At 43.5% G+C, this 19,765-nt stretch overlaps 1 protein-coding gene across 1 annotated transcript in view; it reads left to right on the forward strand.

Annotated features, from left to right (window-relative positions):
- The window catches only part of TMC5 (transmembrane channel like 5), a 47,801-nt gene extending 29,918 nt beyond the window's left edge, over positions 1-17,883 (forward strand). The window contains exons 13-20 of the mRNA XM_032591651.1: positions 936-1,031; positions 4,526-4,601; positions 4,789-4,922; positions 7,268-7,441; positions 9,707-9,785; positions 14,693-14,797; positions 16,345-16,387; positions 17,135-17,883. Coding sequence (XP_032447542.1) covers positions 936-1,031; positions 4,526-4,601; positions 4,789-4,922; positions 7,268-7,441; positions 9,707-9,785; positions 14,693-14,797; positions 16,345-16,387; positions 17,135-17,181 — 754 coding nt within the window. The 3' untranslated portion in view covers positions 17,182-17,883. The remainder of the gene's footprint in view (positions 1-935; positions 1,032-4,525; positions 4,602-4,788; positions 4,923-7,267; positions 7,442-9,706; positions 9,786-14,692; positions 14,798-16,344; positions 16,388-17,134) is intronic.
- Positions 17,884-19,765: the final 1,882 nt, after the last annotated feature.

Raw genomic sequence — 19,765 nt, forward strand, 5'->3', positions numbered from 1 at the left:
ACACTCAGTCTGCCCAAACTCACTTTTATTACAGGCTCTGTCCAAGGTCTAGATGTAAAGGTTAGGTTTTTTGTTTTGTTTTTGTATCTTTGACGGCATTTTTTTCTTTTTATTATTAGCATCCTCTCTGTCTCAAGTTTCCTCAGGATAAATGGAGATCTTGGTTTCCTCTTGTGGATTTAGAAAATGGGGAAACCCTATTAATCTGATAGCAGTAACCAAACATGGGAAACTTTTCCATTTAGGGGGGTTAGGAAATGCTGAGTTACCTGGTCCTGAAAAACAGGTTTAACAAGCAAAGAGTGATAATAGGTAGGATAACTTTAATAATGATCTCATTTATATAATATCTATTGTTAAGTTATAGTTAACTATCTATTTAAATAATATATGGGATAACTTAAATAATGGTCTCTAGAATTTTTTAAAAAATCTTTATTTATTTTGGGAAAGAGAGAGAGAGAGCCCTCACGCAAGCAGGGAAGGGGCAGGGAGAGAGAGAGAGAGAGACAGAGAGAGAGAGAGAGAGAGAGAGAGAGAGAATGAGAATGAGAATGAGAATGAGAATCCCAAGCAGGCTCTGCACTGTCAGCACAGACCCTGACACCAGGCTCTTACTCACAAACTGTGAGATCATGATGTGAGCCGAAATCAAGAGTCAAACGTTAAACCAACTGAGCCACCCAGGCGGCCCTAGAATTTTGTAAACCACTTCAGCAGTACCTCTGCTTGAATGCATTGTGATAGTTCCATTTTCCCTCAATTCCTTCAGTTATTTCTTCAAAAATACACTTACACTTGGAACTTTTCAAAAATTTGCAAAAGAACTTATGACTTTATTCCAAACTGGTGATGCTCTACTTTGTTGATTGTGGGGAATCTTCTGAAGGAGAGGGTTGATGGTTGGGGCACTAAACTCAGCGATGTTTTCACAGACTCATTGGAATGCAGTTTCCAACGAGCCTTGGTTTACAGGAGTTTGACATCGCCAGGAACGTCCTAGAACTGATCTATGCACAAACTCTGGTGTGGTAAGTTTTGAGAATCTTCAGACTGACTCAGAAATATTTTCTAAGTGGGGATATTGTGGCTGTTTGTCACCCTTATGAGCACCTTTTAAAAATTGTGGTAAGAATATACATAATATAATATTTATCATCTTAACCATTTTTAAATGTATGGTTCAGTAGTGTTGAATACATTCACATAGCTGTGCCACAGATCTCCAGAACTCTTTTCATCTTGCAAAACTGAAACTCTATACCCATTAAACAAGAACTCCCCATTTCCTCCTTCCCCTACCCCGCTAGCAACCAGCATTCCATTTTCTGTCTTTCAGAGTTTGACTACTCTAGATACTTTATGTAAGTGGAATCACACACAATTTATCTTTTTGTGATTGGCTTATTTCATTTAGCATAATGTTCTTCAGGTTCATACATATTGTAGCATGTGTCAGCACTTCCTTCCTTTGCAAGGCTGAATAATATTCTGCTGTATGGATATACCACATGTTTATCCATTCACCCATGGGTGGACATTTGGGTTGCTTCTACCTCTTGGTTATTGTGAATAATGCAGCTATGATTATGGGTGTGCAAATATCTCTCTGAGACCCTGCTTTCAATTCTTTTTTTTTATGCTTATTTTTTAGAGACAGAGACAGAGTGCCAGTGGGGAAGGGGCAGAGAGAGAGGGAGACACAGAATCCAAAGCAGGCTCCAGGCTGTGAGCTGTCAGCACAGATCCCAACGTGGGGCTCGAACTCATAAACCACAAGATCATGACCTAAGCCAAAGTCAGATGCTTAACTGACTGAGCCACCCAGGCGCCCCTCAGTTCTTTTGGATATATACCCAGAAGTAGAATTGCTGGATTATACTGTACTTATGAGCACTCTTAAGTTTTTTGTTTTTTAATAAATGATGTGCATAAATCAGCTGATGTGGTAATAACAATATGGCTCCATTTATTGAGTGCTTACTTTGGCAGGTTTTTGAGCCCTAGAAACCAAGCCCTCATACTATTGACCATTAATGAAGGTTCCAAAGGGAAATGTTAGCAGCAAGGGGGAAAAAGTTGCAATCAGAGATGGCCATTATTACTTCTGGGTCTTTATGGTTTGTGTTAATAAATTGCAAATAAGCACAATTGAAAACACATGTGTCTTTTCTTTTCTCCATGGAAATTATAGATTTAACTTCTGTGGGTTTTAGGAGAATGTTGCCTTTGATGATGAGCTTTAAAAGAAGATAACAGGGGCGCCTGGGTGGCTCAGTCGGTTGGGCGGCCGACTTCTGCTCAGGTCATGATCTCTCGGTCTGTGAGTTTGAGCCCCACGTCGGCTCTGTGCTGACAGCTCAGAGCTTGGAGACTGTTTCGGATTCTGTGTCTCCCTCTCTCTGACCCTCCCCTGTTCATGCTCTGTCTCTCCCTGTCTCAAAAATAAATAAAACGTTAAAAAAATTTAAAAAATAAAAGAAGATAACAGGGTGACAGAAAGGCAATGTATGTTAGGGACAATGGTAGAGATGAGGTGAGGTAAGTGTGTCCCAAACTTCAGCCTTTTGCACACCAGCCTGCCTACTTTTTGGCTTATCTACATATCACCGGTACTGGTTTTTACTTAGTATTATCTTTTATATAGTTTGCCTTTTTAAAAATGTTTTATTTTTTATTTTTATTTTTTTTAATGGTTATTTATTTATTTTTGAGGGAGAGAGGTAGAGAGCACACAGGGGAGGAGTGGAGAGAGAGGAAGAATCCCAAGCAGGCTCCATGCTGTCGGCACAGAGCCTGGTGTGGGGCTCGAACCTATAAACCGTGCAATCATAACCTGAGCTGAAATTAAGAGTTAGATGCTTAACTGACCGAGCCACCCAGGTGCCCCTAAATACATTTTTAAAGGAGTCTTTATTTTACCACCAGAATGGAAAATCAGAGTCATTTGAGAGAAACTGCAAGTAACTTAAAAAATAAAACAAAACCCAGGGCACCTGGGTGGCTCAGTTGGTAGAGCATCTGACTCTTGATCTCTCTTGATCTTGGGGTCGTGAGTTTGAGGCCCATCTTGGGTGTAGAGATTACTTAAAGAAAAATGTCGGGGCGCCTGGGTGGCTCAGTCGGTTATGCGTCCGACTTCGGCTCAGGTCATGGTCTTGCGGTTCGTGAGTTCGAGCCCTGCATCAGGCTCTGTGCTGACAGCTCAGAGCCTGGAGCCACTTCGGATTCTGTGTCTCCCTCTCTCTCTGCCCTTCCCCTGTTCATGCTCTCTCTCTGTCTCAAAAATAAATAAAAAACATTAAAAAAAATTGTTAAAAAAAAAAAAGAAAAATGTCAGTCGCTTTAGAAAAATAAAATAAGGGGTGCCTGGGTGGCTCAGTTGGTTGAGTCTCTGACTCTTGGTTTCAGCTCAGGTCATGATCTCATGGTTCCAAGGGTTCAGTCCTGCATGGGGCTTTGCTCTGGCAGCATCATGGAGCCTGCTGGGGATTCTCTCTCTCTCTCTGTCCCTTCCCCACTCAAGCTGTCTCTGTCTCTCTCAAAATAAATAAACTTTAAAAAAATAAGAAAAATAAAATAAAATAAAACCAAGCCAATCACCAACAGTCATTAAATTCTAGCTGGATGCTCCCGTCTGCCAAGGCTCTCAGTTTAAAGCTTTACCTCCCCCCTCCCACCTTTCTCTTGGGAACAGAGGGAGGTTGGCAAGTGTTAGGACCACCAAAGTGAGATTTTCTTCTCTCGGCACTCAGGAGCATTGGGGAGAATTGAGAGAGAATGCCCTTCCCATCTGTAACTCAGTGCAGTTTAATGCCTCTCCCTGCGGGACCTCAGACCTTCTTGAATGCCATGGAGGAAGCAGGAGGACATGTCCCGCATTCGGGACACCTAGGTTAGGGCTTGCTGAAGACCATTTGGTGGTGTGTGGGTGGTGCTTTCTGCAAACTCTCTTTTCCAAAGCTGGGAAGGGAGCAGCCGGGTATACTGGGTGTGCTGGGAACGCTCCTGGTCTACAGCCATAGAGCACGCTCCCTCTGTATTAGTCTGCTAGAGCGTCCATAACAAATACCACAGACTGGGTGGCTGAAACGACAGAAATTTATTTTCTCACAGTTCTGGCGGCTAGAGGTCCAAGATCAAGGTGTTCGTAGTTGGTTCCTTCTGAGACCTCTGTCCTCGGCCTGTGGGATGGCACCTGCTTCCACAGTCTTCACATGGTCCCTCTGTGTGTATCTGGGTCCTAATCTCTTCTTTTAAGGACACCAGTTATATTGCATTAGGGCCCACCCTAGGGACCTCCTTTTACTTTAATTACCTCTTTAAAGGCCCCTTCTCCAAATAGTCACATTCTGCGGTACTAGAGGTACTAGGACTCCAACATACGCGTTTTGGAGAAGCACAGTTCAGCCTGTAACACCCTCTTTCCCTTCCCTCCACATCCCCTGTACCTGCCCTCCCCCCACCACATTCTCTGTCTTCATGTTTCCCCTGACTTTTGACACTCACCCTTTTTCCCTCATAGGATTGGAACCTTCTTCTGCCCTCTGCTGCCCTTTATCCAAATGATTACTCTTTTCATCATGTTTTATGTCAAAAACGTGAGTCAGCCTGAAGGTGGAACGAATTAGCTTCTCCCAGTCCCATGTGGCCCCGTGGTTGGAACTGAGTCGGGGGGCAGTGGGGAGGGGTGCTGGGAAGGGTTATTGGGAAGCCATTGCCTGGCTGGGGTCCCTCTGGCCTGTCCCTCTGGCCACAGATAGGAGGTGTCTGCTTCTCTCTCTTCAGATCAGCCTGATGATGAATTTCCAGCCTCCGAGCAAAGCGTGGCGAGCCTCACAGATGATGACTTTCTTCATCTTCTTGCTCTTTTTCCCATCCTTCACCGGGGTCCTGTGCACCCTGGCCATCACCATCTGGAGGTAGGAAACCATGGCTTGTGGAGAGGTCTTAGAGATGGGGTGAGTGAGTGTTTTAAAATGTAGGTTTTGGGACACCTGGGTGGCTCAGTCGGTAGAACATCAGACTCTTGATCTCAGGGTCATGAGTTCAAGCCCCACATTGGGTGTGTAGCCTACTTTAAAATAAATAAGTAAAATGTAGGTTTTATTATTATTAAGGTTTGGTGAGGCCAGCAGATCAGGAGATGAATGTCATTGGAAAGATGATTTATTTTGCTCAGATCTCAGTAGAAGTGGTAGTGGGGGTGGGGATGCCACACCACAGGGGGCCACATGAGGGAATCCCAGGGTTGGTCAGGACACAGCGGGAGTGAGGAGAAAGTGTGGGCAAGAACCTTTATTGTGGTGGGGGCACCTGGATGGCTCCTTTGGTTAAGCGTCTGACTTCAGCTCAGGTCATGATCTCTCAGTTTGTGAGTTGAGCCCCGCGTGGGGCTCTGTGCTGACAGCTCAGAGCCTGGAACCTTCTTTGGATTCTGTGACTCCTCCTCTCTCTGCCCCTCCCATGTTCATGCTCTGTCTCTCAATAATAAATAAACACTAAAAAATAATTAAAAAAAAAAAAGAACCTTTATTGTGGTTTCCCTGGGAAGGAAAGGGTGAGGGAGGATAGGCAGGTTTAGGATTGGCTCGTTTGAACAATTTCAGTGGCTTTGGGGGGCTGTCTGGATTTATCTGGTTACCTGGTCCTGTGGGGATCAGGGCAGGGGGAGAGTGACCCTGAGTGTGAGAGCCTGATGGAGGAGGTGGAGGGTGGGGTGTGGGCTCTGGGTTGGTTGTTTTGCATGGAAAAGACATACCATGTAGGGGAGCTCCCCGGAGGGGCTATCTCTCCAGGGTCTGTAAGGCCCCAGATGTCAAAACATCACAGTAAGAAGACGTGCTTAATACAGTATTGAACCCAAGTCCCCTTGGTAACCAGCAGACACAACATCCAAAGGAGCGAATGTGTCTTAGTTTGGTCATCACCCACCAGGTGATGGCAGGGCTTCCTCACTTCCTAGAGGCCTGCAGTTTCCCAGAATGGGGACTAAACTTCCACTAAATGAACCGAAATGCCCTGTCTGAGCTGGTTCCCTCCTTGCTCTCCAACCTCACCCCACGTTGGCTCCACCCTTCCTTCATCCTCATGACTCTTGCTCCATTCCTGGGACCCTGTGAGCCTCTCCCAACACAAGGTGGAGTCCTGTGTGTGTTCTCCCCACTCCCTCTGCCTGGCGGCCTTCTGTCCCCCACTCTGGGTCTCAGCTCAGAAGTCATCCTCAAGATCTAACCTTCATGACCATGCTTGCCTACTGTCTTTCCCACCTCTTCTCCCTCTAGGGGCACTTTCTTTTCTTCACTCCACCGTTCACAGTCAGAAATGCCTTCGCTTGAATCTTTGTTTAATCATTAGCTCATTAGTTGTCCATTTTTCTTACTAAAATGTAAACCTGAGAGGACAGAGACCATGTCTGTCTTGTAGCTATGGAATCCCCAAGGGCTTAGTATCTAGCACAGCACTTGGAACAGGTGAAATAAGCTTTTATAGAATGAATGAATGAAGCAAACAAACAAGAGTTGATTTTTTTTAAGTTTATTTATTTTGAGAGAGAGCAAGTGGGGGGAAGGGCAGAGAGAGAGAGAGAGAGAGAATCCCAGGCAGACTGTCAGTGCAGAGCCTGATGTGGGGTTTGAACTCACGAACCGCAAGATCATGACAGGAGCCAAAGTTGGACACTTAACCGACTGAACCACGCAGGTGCCCCAGGAGTTGATTTTTAGGATACAGATAGAACTGGAACCATCAGGAACTCAAGTGGCTTCAGGGCAGGCTACTCTGTTTTATGATGTCTTTGCTTCTCTCTTTTCTCTCTCTTCCTAACCAGTTCTTAGTTTCCTGCTAGATTCTGCTAATTCATAACAACTGACTGCATGTGGCCCTCATTGCCACAACCTCACCTTCCATAGATTGCAGGGTCCCTTCTTCATATGTCTTAGTTCAAGTTCCCAAGAAAAAGAATCTGATCACCCAGTTCATTTATTCAAGCCAGGATACCACAAAGTTCACTGCCACTCTTGGGATCGGCTACCATTAGATCAGATGATATAACCCTGTCTAGGAGCTGAGCCTCAGTGGGGTCACACAGACAAAACATACCTGTTGAGGCCGTGAGGGAGAGGGCTTCCTTGGGAGGGAGGGTATGGGTACATCAGGCAGGCATTGCTGCTTCCAGGTCCAGAACCCAGAAAGGACAGTTTGGTTTTAGAACAAGCTATACTAGAGACTCACGCTACAGATGTTTTCCTGTCTCCCGTTTTACCAGATTGAAACCTTCAGCTGATTGTGGCCCATTTCGAGGTCTGCCCTTCTTCATTCACTCCATCTACAGCTGGATCGATACCCTGAGTAAAAGGCCCGGCTACCTGTGGGTTGTTTGGATCTACCAGAACCTCATCGGAAGCGTGCACTTCTTTTTCATCCTCACCCTCATTGTGTTGTAAGTGGAGTGCTTTGGGAAACTGGTGGAGAAAACGTGTCATTAACAAGACACGTGGATAGTCTGGGGAATGTTTCCCAGGAGAGCAAACGGCTACAGTGTAGCTCAGTGTTGTGGATGCTCCTGACTTTGCCCTTGAATTTTTTTTTTTTAAATTTTTTTTAACGTTTTTATTTTTGAGACAGAGAGAGACAGAGCATGAATGGGGGAGGGTCAGAGAGAGAGAGGGAGACACAGAATCCGAAACAGGCTCCAGGCTCTGAGCTGTCAGCACAGAGCCCGACGCGGGGCTCAAACTCACGGACCGCGAGATCATGACCCGAGCCGAAGTCGGACGCTCAACCGACTGAGCCACCCAGGCGCCCCATGCCCTTGAATTTTTAAGAGTTGCTTACTATCATCTTGTCCCAGGTGTTTTCATTTTTTGTTTTTCGTGAGCTTTTTTTTTTTTCTTGCCTGTTTTATGAAGAAAGCAATACCTGCTGTGTCCCCTTTTAAGAAATAGCATGAAAACAAAATGAAAATTTGGGTTTGAGAATGCTTAGGAAAATTATATGTGTGATGCTTTCTAAGATTGGCATTGTGTTCAAATGGGTTGGGCATTGTTCATATGTGTGATAGCGTTCTTTTGTTTTCAAATAAAAAACAATTATTTCTGGCCCCACCGCCAGGGGTGGGTGCCAGACGCCTGAGGTGGAGCGGACTCCACGGTACTCTTTGGCTTTCTGTCTTTTACTCCTCTGCACCTGAAAAGATGCCGGAGTCATACATGTGACTCTAATTTTGATGAGCTATGTGAATTGCTACATCAAGAATTTAAAGCCATCAGATCTACAGGTTTCAGTATGGGGTGGAGATGTGGTTCTCAGCAAGCTCGAGTTAAAGGTAGATGTTCTGGATATAATGGAACAGGAATTGAAATTACCATTCACTTTTCTTTTTTTCTTTTTTTTTTTTTTTTAATGTTTATTTTTGGGAGAGAAACAGAGTATGAGTCAGGGAGGGGCAGAGAGGGAGACAGAATCTGAAGCAGGCTCCAGGCTCCGAGCTGTCAGCACAGGGCCCAACGCGGGGCTCAAACTCAGGAGCCGCGAGATCATGACCTGAGTTGAAGTCAGATGCTTAACTGACTGAGCCACCCAGGCACCCCAAAATGATCCTATTTTAAGAAGATACTTTGAGTTTCATATTACCCACTGGGCACATCTTTTTTTCCTTTTATGAAATTTTTGATTCCAAGCCTTTATTATCCAATTTAACTGATATAGTTTCTGGAGGTAAGGATATTCCATATGAGAATTTATGCTATATTCATTCTGTATTCTTGTGGGAATTTATTTTGTAAACTTAAAATACATGGGAGATTGATTTAGAAGTCTGTGAGATAGTTATATTACAGCCAAGTTTTATTTTACATTTATATTTGGCAATACTTGAATGATTCTTAATCATCATCTGTTCCTGGAATTTAATTTTTGTGTTTTTTTTATTAAAAAATTTTTTTGTTAAGGTTTATTTATTATTGAGAGACAGAGAGACACAGAGTATGAGCAGGGGAAGGGCCAAGAGATGGAGAGACACAGAATCCAAAGCAGCCTCCAGGCTCTGAGCTGTCAGCACAGAGCCCGACACAGGGCTCGAACTCACAAACTGCGAGATCATGACCTGAGCCGAAGTCGGATGCTTAACCAACTGGGCCACCCAGGCGCCCCTGGAATTTAATTTTTGAAGACAGGTCTGGATGTGGTTATACTACCAATGGAGTGCTCCATATTAAATAGAAAGAAAATAAGGGTGCGTGGATGGCTCAGTCGGTTGAACGTCTGGCTCTTGATTTCAGCTCAGGTCATGATCCCAGGGTCGTGGGATGGGGCCGGCATTGGGCTCGGCACGGACATGTGGAACCTGCTTGGGATTCTCTCTCTCTGCCCCTTCTCCAAGTGTTCTCTCTCTCTCTCTCAAAATAAAAACATAAACATAAAAAAAAAAATACTATTGTCTGGCCCTATGCCCAGAGATGCTAGTTAATTAATCTGAGGACAGGCCATGGAATGAGTCTTTTTTCCATCTTTCATGTGATTCCACGTGCAGCCAGGTTGCTCGGATGTATTGAACCTGCAATTCATCCAGACACAACTTTTCAGGAAAACTGTTGGGACAAAATCCACTTGCAAGAGAATATCTCAGTTCTTTTGAGACCAGTTGGAATTTGGGGCCTGCAAAATATTGGCACAGGTGTCTGTCATTCTTTCTTTTCTTCTCCAGAATCATCACCTATCTTTACTGGCAGATCACAGAGGGAAGGAAGATTATGATCAGATTGCTCCATGAACAGATTATTAATGTAAGTTCAGTTAGCTCCTCTGGTATCTTTTTTCTTTTTTTTAATATATATATATATTTTTAAGGTTTATTCAGTTTTCAGAGACAGAGAGAGACAAAGCTGTGAGCGGGGAAGGGGCAGAGAGAGAGAGAGAGGGAGACACAGAATCCGAAGCAGGCTCCAGGCTCTGAGCCATCAGTACAGAGTCCGACGCGGGGCTCGAACTCACAAACCGTGAGATCGTGACCTGAGCCGAAGTTGGACGCTCAACCGACTGAGCCACCCGGGCGCCCCATCCTCCCACTTTTCTGTAAACATTTTATAATGCAAACTTGCAGTTATACTCCAAAAGAGAATAGTACAACGAACTTACATCTGCCCCCCCACCCAGCACCAACTACCGTCAACATTTGTATACTCTTGGGGGAGCCTGGGTGGCTCAGTCGGTTGAGAGTCTGACTTTTGATTTCAGTTCAGTTCATGATCTCACAGTTTGAGAGATTGAGCCCCAAGTAGGGCTTTGCACTGACAGCACAGAGCCTGCTTAGGATTCTCTCTGTCTCTCCCTCTCTCTGTCCCCCTCCTGCTCATGCACACACTCTCTCTCTCTCAAAAATAAATAAATAAGCTTAAATTTTTTTTTGTATATTCTTATTTTATCTACACTAACCCTTCACTGCAAATATCTGGATTGTTTTAAAGCAAACCCTAGACTTTATATCATTTTATCTGTAAAAATTTCTAGGGGCGCCTGGGTGGCGCAGTCGGTTAAGCATCCGACTTCAGCCAGGTCACGATCTCGCGGTCCGTGAGTTCGAGCCCCGCGTCGGGCTCTGGGCTGGTGGCTCGGAGCCTGGAGCCTGTTTCCGATTCTGTGTCTCCCTCTCTCTCTGCCCCTCCCCCGTTCATGCTCTGTCTCTCTCTGTTCCAAAAAAAATAAATAAACGTTGAAAAAAAAATTAAAAAAAAAAATTTCTATGTGTCTGAGAGAGATTAAAAAAAACATAACCATAATACCCTCATCATACCTAAAAGAAAACTTGATAATTCCTTATTATCGTCTCACATGCAATCAAAGGTGAAATTGCCCCATTGGTCCCATGAAGTGTCTTTTTACAGTCAAGTTGTTCGAATCAGGGTCTGGGATAGTGCCACATGTTGCATTTGGTCCATATGTCTGTTGTTTCCTTTAATCTATAATTGTTCACCCCTCCCTTCTTCTTTGCCATTTATCGTTGAAGAAAACAGGTCCTTTGTCTTGTAGTAGTTCTCACATTCTGGATATATCTGATTTGCAGCCTTGTGGTGGTATTTGGTATGCTTCTTTTTATTTCCTGTACCCTGGCAATGAGATTTAAAAACCCGACTAAATCCATTTCAGTGTTTTAGCCAGATCACTTCATAGATGATGCTATGCACGTCTTACGGTATCCCCTTGAGACATAAAATGTCTACATGTCTCTTTTTGTGTGATGTGAAAAGTGATCAGTGGGTCCATGCTTTGTTAGCCTGACCCATCCATCAGAAAGCTCCCCACTCTCCTTTCACCTGATGGATTTTGCAGCCTTTGAGGAGTATTGCCTAGAAGACCCACTGATTTCGTTAGAAATGACAGAACAGTAGTACTCTAATCCTACCATTTCTTTTGCATTTATTAGCTAGAATTTTTCTATGAAAAAAATAATTTTTGCTCAACTATTTGATTACCTTGAAATATAGTTTATAGAGGAAAGAGAAATGCATGATTTTTTCCCCCTTCATTGACCAGTTTTTGAAATGCTGAGTTGATACCCTAGGGTATTCATTTCCTAAGGCCTGCCATGGCAAATAACCCCGAACTTGGTGGCTTAAAATAACAGAAAATTGTTACCTCATAGTTCTGGAGGCCAAAGTCCAAAATCAAGGTGTCAGGAAGTTGGTACCTTCTGGAGCTCTGAGAATCTGTTCCATGCCTCTCCTAGCTTATTCTGGTGGCCACTGGCTAACCTGGCTGTTCCTTGGCTTAGGGCTTCATAACTCCCATTCCTACCTCCATCTTCACAAATTCTTTTTCTCTGTGTGCCTGTTTCTCCTTCTCTTCTAAGGACTTGTCATTGAATTTAGGGTTCATCCTCATTCAGAATGATCTCATCCGACAATCTTTAATTATGTCTGCAAAGACCTTATTTCCAACAAGGCCATATTCACAGGTACTGGGGTTGGTTTAACTTGGACAAATATTTTTACAAAGGAGACTCTATTCAACCAACTACTCCTAGCAACCCCCAAATGTGGCCAGTGAGGATTTTTAAATTATCATTATGAATTCATAGATTTAAGTATACTTTGCTTCTTTCAATTGTAATAATTTGTTTATGCTTAAATGGCCTCATTGATTCATTGCTAATCAAATTCCTTTTGAATTAGTTCCCGGGTTCTTTTGACATGACCCCAGAAAGTCTTCGATAGTTTTATTGCTCTCTGAAAGGACAAGATGTTCCAGGCTCTTCTTGTTTATTACCTGTCCCAGAACACCAGTCAGACATTTATTCAAGGAGTCCTGGTGAGATGGTATTTAGAGACCACAGTCTGCGAATACGGATGCTCATTGATACTGGACTCGTTCTCTCTTCTAAATAGCAATGTAATTGTGACATGAACACTTACATCTAAGAACTTGGGGAAGAAGCAGGATTCCTCAGGGTTCTTTTGTTTTTTAAATGTTTATTTATTTATTTTGAAGGAGTGAAAGAGACTGCACCAAGTGCATATGTGAGTGAGCAGGAGAGGGACAGACAGAGAGAGGGAGAGAGAGAATCCCACGCAGGCTCCATGCCCAATGCAGATGGAGCCTGATTTGGGGCTCAATCTCATGACTATGAGGTCATGACCTGAGCCAAAATAAAGAGTCCAACGCTTAACCAACTGAGCCACCCAGGTGCCCAAGATTCCTCACGGTTCTAGCTGCTTGAACCTTTGGGTTTCAGATCATTTGAGTTGGTCTTTTAGATGGTGTAAAGAAAGGGCATGGTTTACTTATGATCTCCCCTGCTCGTCTCCAGAAGCATCACCTGTATTTTTCTGATGTAGCACTTTGAATTGTTTTGGGCAAGTCTTACGGAGATCTTACCAGGGGAGAGATTTGTTTCTAAAGCCTTCTATTGTAAGGGCAGTACCAGGTAAACTGGGGAGGAATTTAGATGGCATCATTTCAGGGAGGCACCAGAAGCATCACTGCAGGCCTGCATGCTTGGGAATCTTGTCCAGAGGATGCGCCACAAAGACAGGGACATTGTCTCCAGAGGAACCCAGCCTAAGGGGCTGGGAATAGGCTAATAACAGTCCTTCTCAAAGTGGGATCACCTACATCAGTAACTCTTGGATGCTTATTAAAAATGCAAATTCCAATTACCCTGATCTCCTCTAACCAGCAGTGGCAACAGATAACATTTGTTGAGCACTTACATGATGCCTGACATGTGCTAAATAATGAACAAAAATTCTGATTTAATTTTTATTACTCGCACTGGGACATATACATCTTTAATCCCTATTTTAAAATTAAGGATTCTAAGGTTTACAGAGCGAAGTGAGCTGCCCAAAGTCATGGGGCTAGTAAATGGTGGGATTTGAACCAGCTAACCCCAAAGTTTGTGCTTTTAACTAAAATGCAGGTTTATCTCCCTGAGTCAAGATGAGTTGGATAAATCCTGAGTTTGCATTTTTGCAGGCTCTCCAGGTAATTCTAATTGGCATGAAAGTATGGAAACAGCTGTTACAGACCAGCAATTTACAAACAGGTTGGCTATATCCAAGGCTGCTAGCAGACTTGCTTTAAAAAAAAAAAGTTTATTTTATTTTTGAGAGAGAGAGAGAGCACAAGCAGGGAAGGGGGAGAGAGAGAGAGAGAGAGAGAGAGAGAGAGAGAGAGAGAGAGAGAGAGAGACAGACACAGAATCTGAAGCGGGCTCCAGGCTCTGAGCTGTCAGCACAGAGCCTGACACAGAGCTCAAACCCACAAACTGTGAGATCATGACCTGAGGTGAAGTTAGACACTTAACCAACGTGAGCCACCCAGGTGCCCCTTGTGGAGTTGTTTAAAATGCCATTTCCCAAGGACAGCTCTTCTTTGCAGAATTCCAGTGAATAAAAGTAGAAAGAATGAGGGAAATAGAAAATTATTATGAAGCAAATACCACAGCATTAATTGTTGGATGCTAAATAATAATACTAGCTAATTGCTAAAATCAGTGACTGAAAGTTGAAGGAGAAACAAGGGTGTGAGAAATGGAATTGGTCTAGACCAGGCAGCCCATCAATGGTGCTTGCTAGCCCACTTCAACACTGGTGGATTATACCGCCCTCTCATCTGCAACAGATTCACAGGGAAGTGAGTCATGCTCCTGGGGAGGACATAGCCCTTTCCTTTGTTCCTCTTCCCAGTTTGGGAGGTGTTTATCTGGTCTACTCCATTAACACTGATAACTTTGCCAGGTGAAATATGTTTGATGTCCCTCGATGCAGAGCTATATAAGCTTTGACATTCTCAATGGGAAGACAGGGCCAGCCCAGGCAGTGCTGGGTGCCCAGACAGGGTTCTGAGACGGAGGGCATGCCGAGAAGGGGCTGCTATACACCATTTGTCCTGGGCCTTCAGACAGTCCTGGGCGTGTAAGTTACTTCTAGCTGCGGGATAGAGAAGGCTGCTACTTGAGCCTGCTGGAATTGCTTTAGTGGAGAATGTGCCAATTCAGGAAGGTATGGGTTAATTTGGCTTTGCTGGGAAATGTTCCTACTCTTTCATCAAGAGAAAACATGGTGGCAGTCTCTATCCTGTGTCTGGAACCCTACCGCCTAAAAAAAAAAAAAAAAAAATCAACCTTCTTTCCATCGTTTGCTCACACCAACCTCCACGTTTTTGTTCTTGTTTTTGCTTTCCTTCTTGGCAGGAGGGCAAAGATAAAATGTTCCTGATAGAAAAGTTGGCCAAGCTGCAGGATATGGAGAAGAGAGCAAACACCAGCTTGTTCACCATGGAAAGGAGGGATGTAGAGGTGAGAGTGAAGGTCGCCTTCGGATCCCTGTGACACAGACTTGCCTCCTTGGGAAAAGTGCATCAGGAAACTAGAATGACATGGGGCACTTCACTTTTTATGTTTAAACATTTCTCTATTTTTTATTTAACAAATAATACTCATTCTTTCAACCTGTCATGGTGAAGGCCCTCATGGAGTTTGCACACATCTTTTCTATAATCCAATCATACAGAAGTATATCCCACTGAGAAGGAAAATGCCCTCACCCCACCGTGTGAATGATTCAGTGTACATTCTTCCAGATCTTTTCCCCTGGGCATCCACAAATATACATGCATCTACTAACATTTTTTGTTTATTAGAAAACTGGGGCTTTACTATACACATAGTATCATAATCGCGTCCCTCATCACTTAGTACTGTATTTCAGACATTGTTTCGGTCTGTACATATATGGACATTTGGGTTGTTTTCAGTTTTTTTTAAATACTAAAAACTGTGTAGTGAAATATTTTTGTTTCAATTATTTTTATGTGAGTATTTTTGCCAAAGGGCGTGCACATAATGATGTTAATAGATAATTGCCATATCATGCTCTTAAAAAGATTTTACCAGTTTAATTCCTGTTCTAATTCCAAAGCCCTTGCTGGCATCCTTGGTGTCCTGGAAAATATGAATAAACAGTAAACCCATCTTTTTAAAAATATTTATTTGAGGGGCGCCTGGGTGGCTCAGTCGGTTAAGCGTCCGACTTCGGCTCAGGTCATGATCTCGTGGTTCATGAGTTCAAGCCCCGCGTCGGGCTCTGTGCTGACAGCTCAGAGCCTGGAGCCTGCTTCAGATTCTGTGTCTCCCTCTGTTTCTGCTTTCCCCCCACTCACACTCTGTCTCTCTCTCCTTCAAAAATAAATAAGCATTAAAAGAAATTAAAAAAAATATTTATTTGAGGGAGAGAGAGAGAGCACATGAGCATGGGAGGGGGCAGAGGGAAAGAGAGAGAGAAAAATCGTAAGCAGGCTCCACACTCAGCATGGAACCTGATGTGGGGCTCGATCCCATGACCCCAGGATTATGACCTGAGCTGAAATCAGGAGCCAGATGCTCAACTGACTGAGCCACCCAGGCACCCCAACCATAAACCCATCTTAATTCAAATGCCACTGATTTAAGAAGTTAGAACCTTGTCGGAAGAGACTGCCAGGCCATTCACTATCTGTACACATTGATATTGTCAGCACGAGGTAGTTATGGGATCTACAGGCCCTACTGCAAATCTTATGCAGGCAGAGTCTTGATCTGTACCCTGACAGCCCCAGGTCCTAATATATTACTTGGCATATTGTCGATGCTCAGTAAATGTCTGTAAATGAACTGATAAACTAATGGAATTACTGTCCCTAAAAGACCAAACCAAACCTTTTTGCTGTGTCTGTGGCTGAGCTTTGGTCTTCATCTGCCATATCTTAATTTTAAAATGGTGGGGGCTCACAAATCCCACCAACGAGGCAACAGGAGGTGGGCCTGTATTCTTTTCCAGTGATGAGGCCACTGCTTTTCTCTTTCAGCAAACAAGCCCTTTGCATGTCAGGGAACACAATGCTGCTCATGGTGAGTAAGGGTGTTGGCACTGAAGACCTCATTTAACCAAATGATGTATCTCAAGGTAGAGGGTCAGAACTGCTCATGTGTCAGTTACTCGTTCAATGAAAAGAACCCACCCAAGCTGGCTTCAGCAAAAATCCAAGAATAATTCTTGCTTGAGGTGCGGCCAGAAGCTGGGATGTAATATGTTACCAGAACCTGGTTTCTTTCTGTTCCATTCTTTTCCATGTTAGCTCCTTTCTCAAATAGGTTCTTCCTAACAATTGCAAGACCCTTTTGTCAGCCTCTTGTACCTTCTCAGGTTCAAGTCTAGTGGGAAGGAATGAGACACCCAGAATTCTCACTGTGTTTCATTGGATCCAACTGGGTGACATGTGCACCATGAACCAGTTGCTGTGGCCATGAAAATGTGATGATTTCATTTGCCAGATCAGAGATCTGTAAATAGAGGTGGTACAACCTAACAGACCACGAGGACTGAGAATGGGGAAGAGGGGCTTCCCAAAGAAAACCTGGAGCTGAGGCCAGAGGGGAATGAATACTGGGGAGGAACCAAACAAACCCATTCATCGTTTTGGGATCGCATTTACTGATGGCATCCAAATGATGGACGTTCCAGGGGAGAATTGAAGAAACTTAGCATGAGTAGGCAGGAGGCATGAGAAGCTGTGTGATTTTGAATTTTGTCTAACCTTGGAGATGTGAGGCAGGGTATATATCTGTGCTAACGACTCTTTTCTGTGTCCAACCCAGACCTGCGATTTAGGCGATCAGTTCAAGAAGAGAATCCAAAGGTGTAATGTTTATTGCGGCAGCCACACACCCATCAAATGAAAATACCAAGATGGAACAACTTCTTCCATGACCCCTGGGCCTTTTGGAGCTTCCCAGGAGAGAATTTAAATCATTAGCCAGGAGCAGAAACTGACCACAGTGTAAATGCTGAAGTAAATTTGGCCATTTCCTGATGGTTTTTTATACCTGGATTGCTGATTTCCCAAGATAAAATATTTGGGATTTTAAAATAAAGACTATTGTAACATTTAAACTGGTTCACAAAAACCTGGGAGAGATAGCCTGGGAATTATGCATTTAGTCTTCAAGAGATGTGCATATGAATTATTGGTTCTTAGAAATCTCTGCTCCCAGACCTGACAAAAGTTTGGAAACTGGTGCTCAAATAGTCCAGCCTGAATAAAAATGGGATCCTCAAACAGAAATGTGAAGTTTCTGAATTGGGGAACCTGCATTTGTTCATGGTTTTGAACAAAAACATCCCATGTTACCCAAAGGTAAAATACAACGAGAGGCCTTGTCTACAAACTTTATTGCGTATCAAGTACAAGTCTTTGTGGTTGGACTGGGGTGGGGGTGGGTGTGGACTGGGACTTAGCCCCTGTGAGGTTGACACATAAGTCAACATCTAAGTCTTGTTGAATCAAACATGAATCCAGCAGTGATGTGTGGAACATATGTTTGTGTGTGTGTCTGTGTATACACACACACACGCAGTATATATAGCATTCTTTTTTAAAAAATGTTTATGTTGAGAGAGAAAGGGAGTGCATGAGCAGAGGAAGGGCAGAGAGAGAGAGAGAGAGAGAGAGAGAATCCCAAGTGGGTTCTGTATTGTCAGTGCAGAGCCCAGCTCGGGGCTCGATGTTACAAACTGCAAAATCATGACTTGAGCTGAAATCAAGAGTCAGATGCTTAACTTGACTGAGCAACCCAGGCATCCCTAGCAGTCTTTTTTTTAATTTTTTTTTTTTTTATTTAAGTAATCTCTACACTCCATGTGGGGCTTGAACTCACAACTCCAAGATCAAGAATGGCATGCTCTTCTGACTGAGCCAGCAAGATGCCCCAATATATGGCATTTTTTTGCAGATTTGCCAAATGATTCACAAGGCATGTGACGGTACTTAGAACTGAAGCATCTAGCAGAAAGGTGCAATTTACCAAATTACTCAGGGGAGACATCCCCTCTTGAGTAATCACTACTGTGAAATCTTATTGGAACTGAATTTTGCAAACATTTAGCATACATTTGAAACACAAGCATCCAATCAGTGCTCAGTCACTGATTCACTTTTTCATTCACTTATTTATTCGTTAATTCATTTCATCAACAAAATTTCATCAACTGAGTTAAAATTTTTTGGTATCATCCCTGCTAGCAGTTGGTGGCAGTATTCATTCATTCATTCATTCATTCAACAAATATGTGCCAAGTGGTTATAAATAAGATGTTGAGCAAGTCAAGACACACTCTGCCCTCTTGTGCTTCATTTCTAGCAGATTAATTTAGACAATTTAATTACTATTGAACAGTAATTAAATGTAATTGTGACAGGTGCTGTGAAGGAGAAGCCCAGGACACTATGGGAGACTTATCTGTGGGGTTAGTGAAGGCAGCCCATTGAACTGATGTTTGAAGTAATTTTTTTTCCCTCTCAGTGTCATCTTAAAGCTGTTTTGTGCTTCTTTGGCTTCTGCATTGAAATATGGACTCGCTCCGAGAGCAACATTTTTGCTCACTTACCATATGCTAAGAGCCTCTATCTGGAATGCCTTTCCATGAACCTCCATTGCTTGTGTTAACTCCTGTTTCTACTGGATGTATAAACAAAGGAGAAAGATCTACTCTGTAGGTTTCACATGCATTCGGATATGAGGATGCTTTTGAAACTTGGGCTTGGGCCTGGGTAGTTCAGTCAGTTAAGCATCTGACTTTAGCTCCGGTCATGATCTCATGTTTTCATGAGTTCAAGCCCCATATGTGCTGACAGCACAGAGCCTGCTTGGGATTCTCTCTCTTCCTCTCTCTCCCTCTGCCACTCCCCCACTCAACTGTCTCTCAAAATAAATAAATAAACTAAAAAAACACCCCCAAAACAAAAAAACTTGGGCTTGAGATAGGGGATGTATTGGCCTGCCAAGTGTTGCCATAACCAAATACCACGGACTGGCTAGCTTAAACAACACAAATGCATTTTTCCACAGTTCTGGAGGCTGGAAGTCCAAGGTCATGGTCCTTGTCAGGGTCCACAGTTTTGGTTTCATTCTGATGCCTCCTTGGCTTGCAGATGGTCACCTTCTCACTGTGTCCTCACCTGGTCTTTGCTCTGTATGTACCTTTACGTGTCCAAATTTCCTCTACTTGATAAGGACACCGGGCAGATTTGATTAGGCCCCACCCTAATGGCTGTAATATAACTCACCTAATTAAAGGCCATATATCCAAATATGGTTACATTATGAGGTTTCGGGGGTTCAGATTTCCAGCATATGAATTTTGGGTCAATACAGTTCAGCCCTATAATAGAGGCCAACTCTCCTCCAGTCCTCTCAGGGCCTCCCGTTAGGCTTCCGGGTCAATGCTGG

This window comes from Lynx canadensis, chromosome E3, assembly GCF_007474595.2.
Source record: "Lynx canadensis isolate LIC74 chromosome E3, mLynCan4.pri.v2, whole genome shotgun sequence".
NCBI lineage: Eukaryota > Metazoa > Chordata > Mammalia > Carnivora > Felidae > Lynx > Lynx canadensis.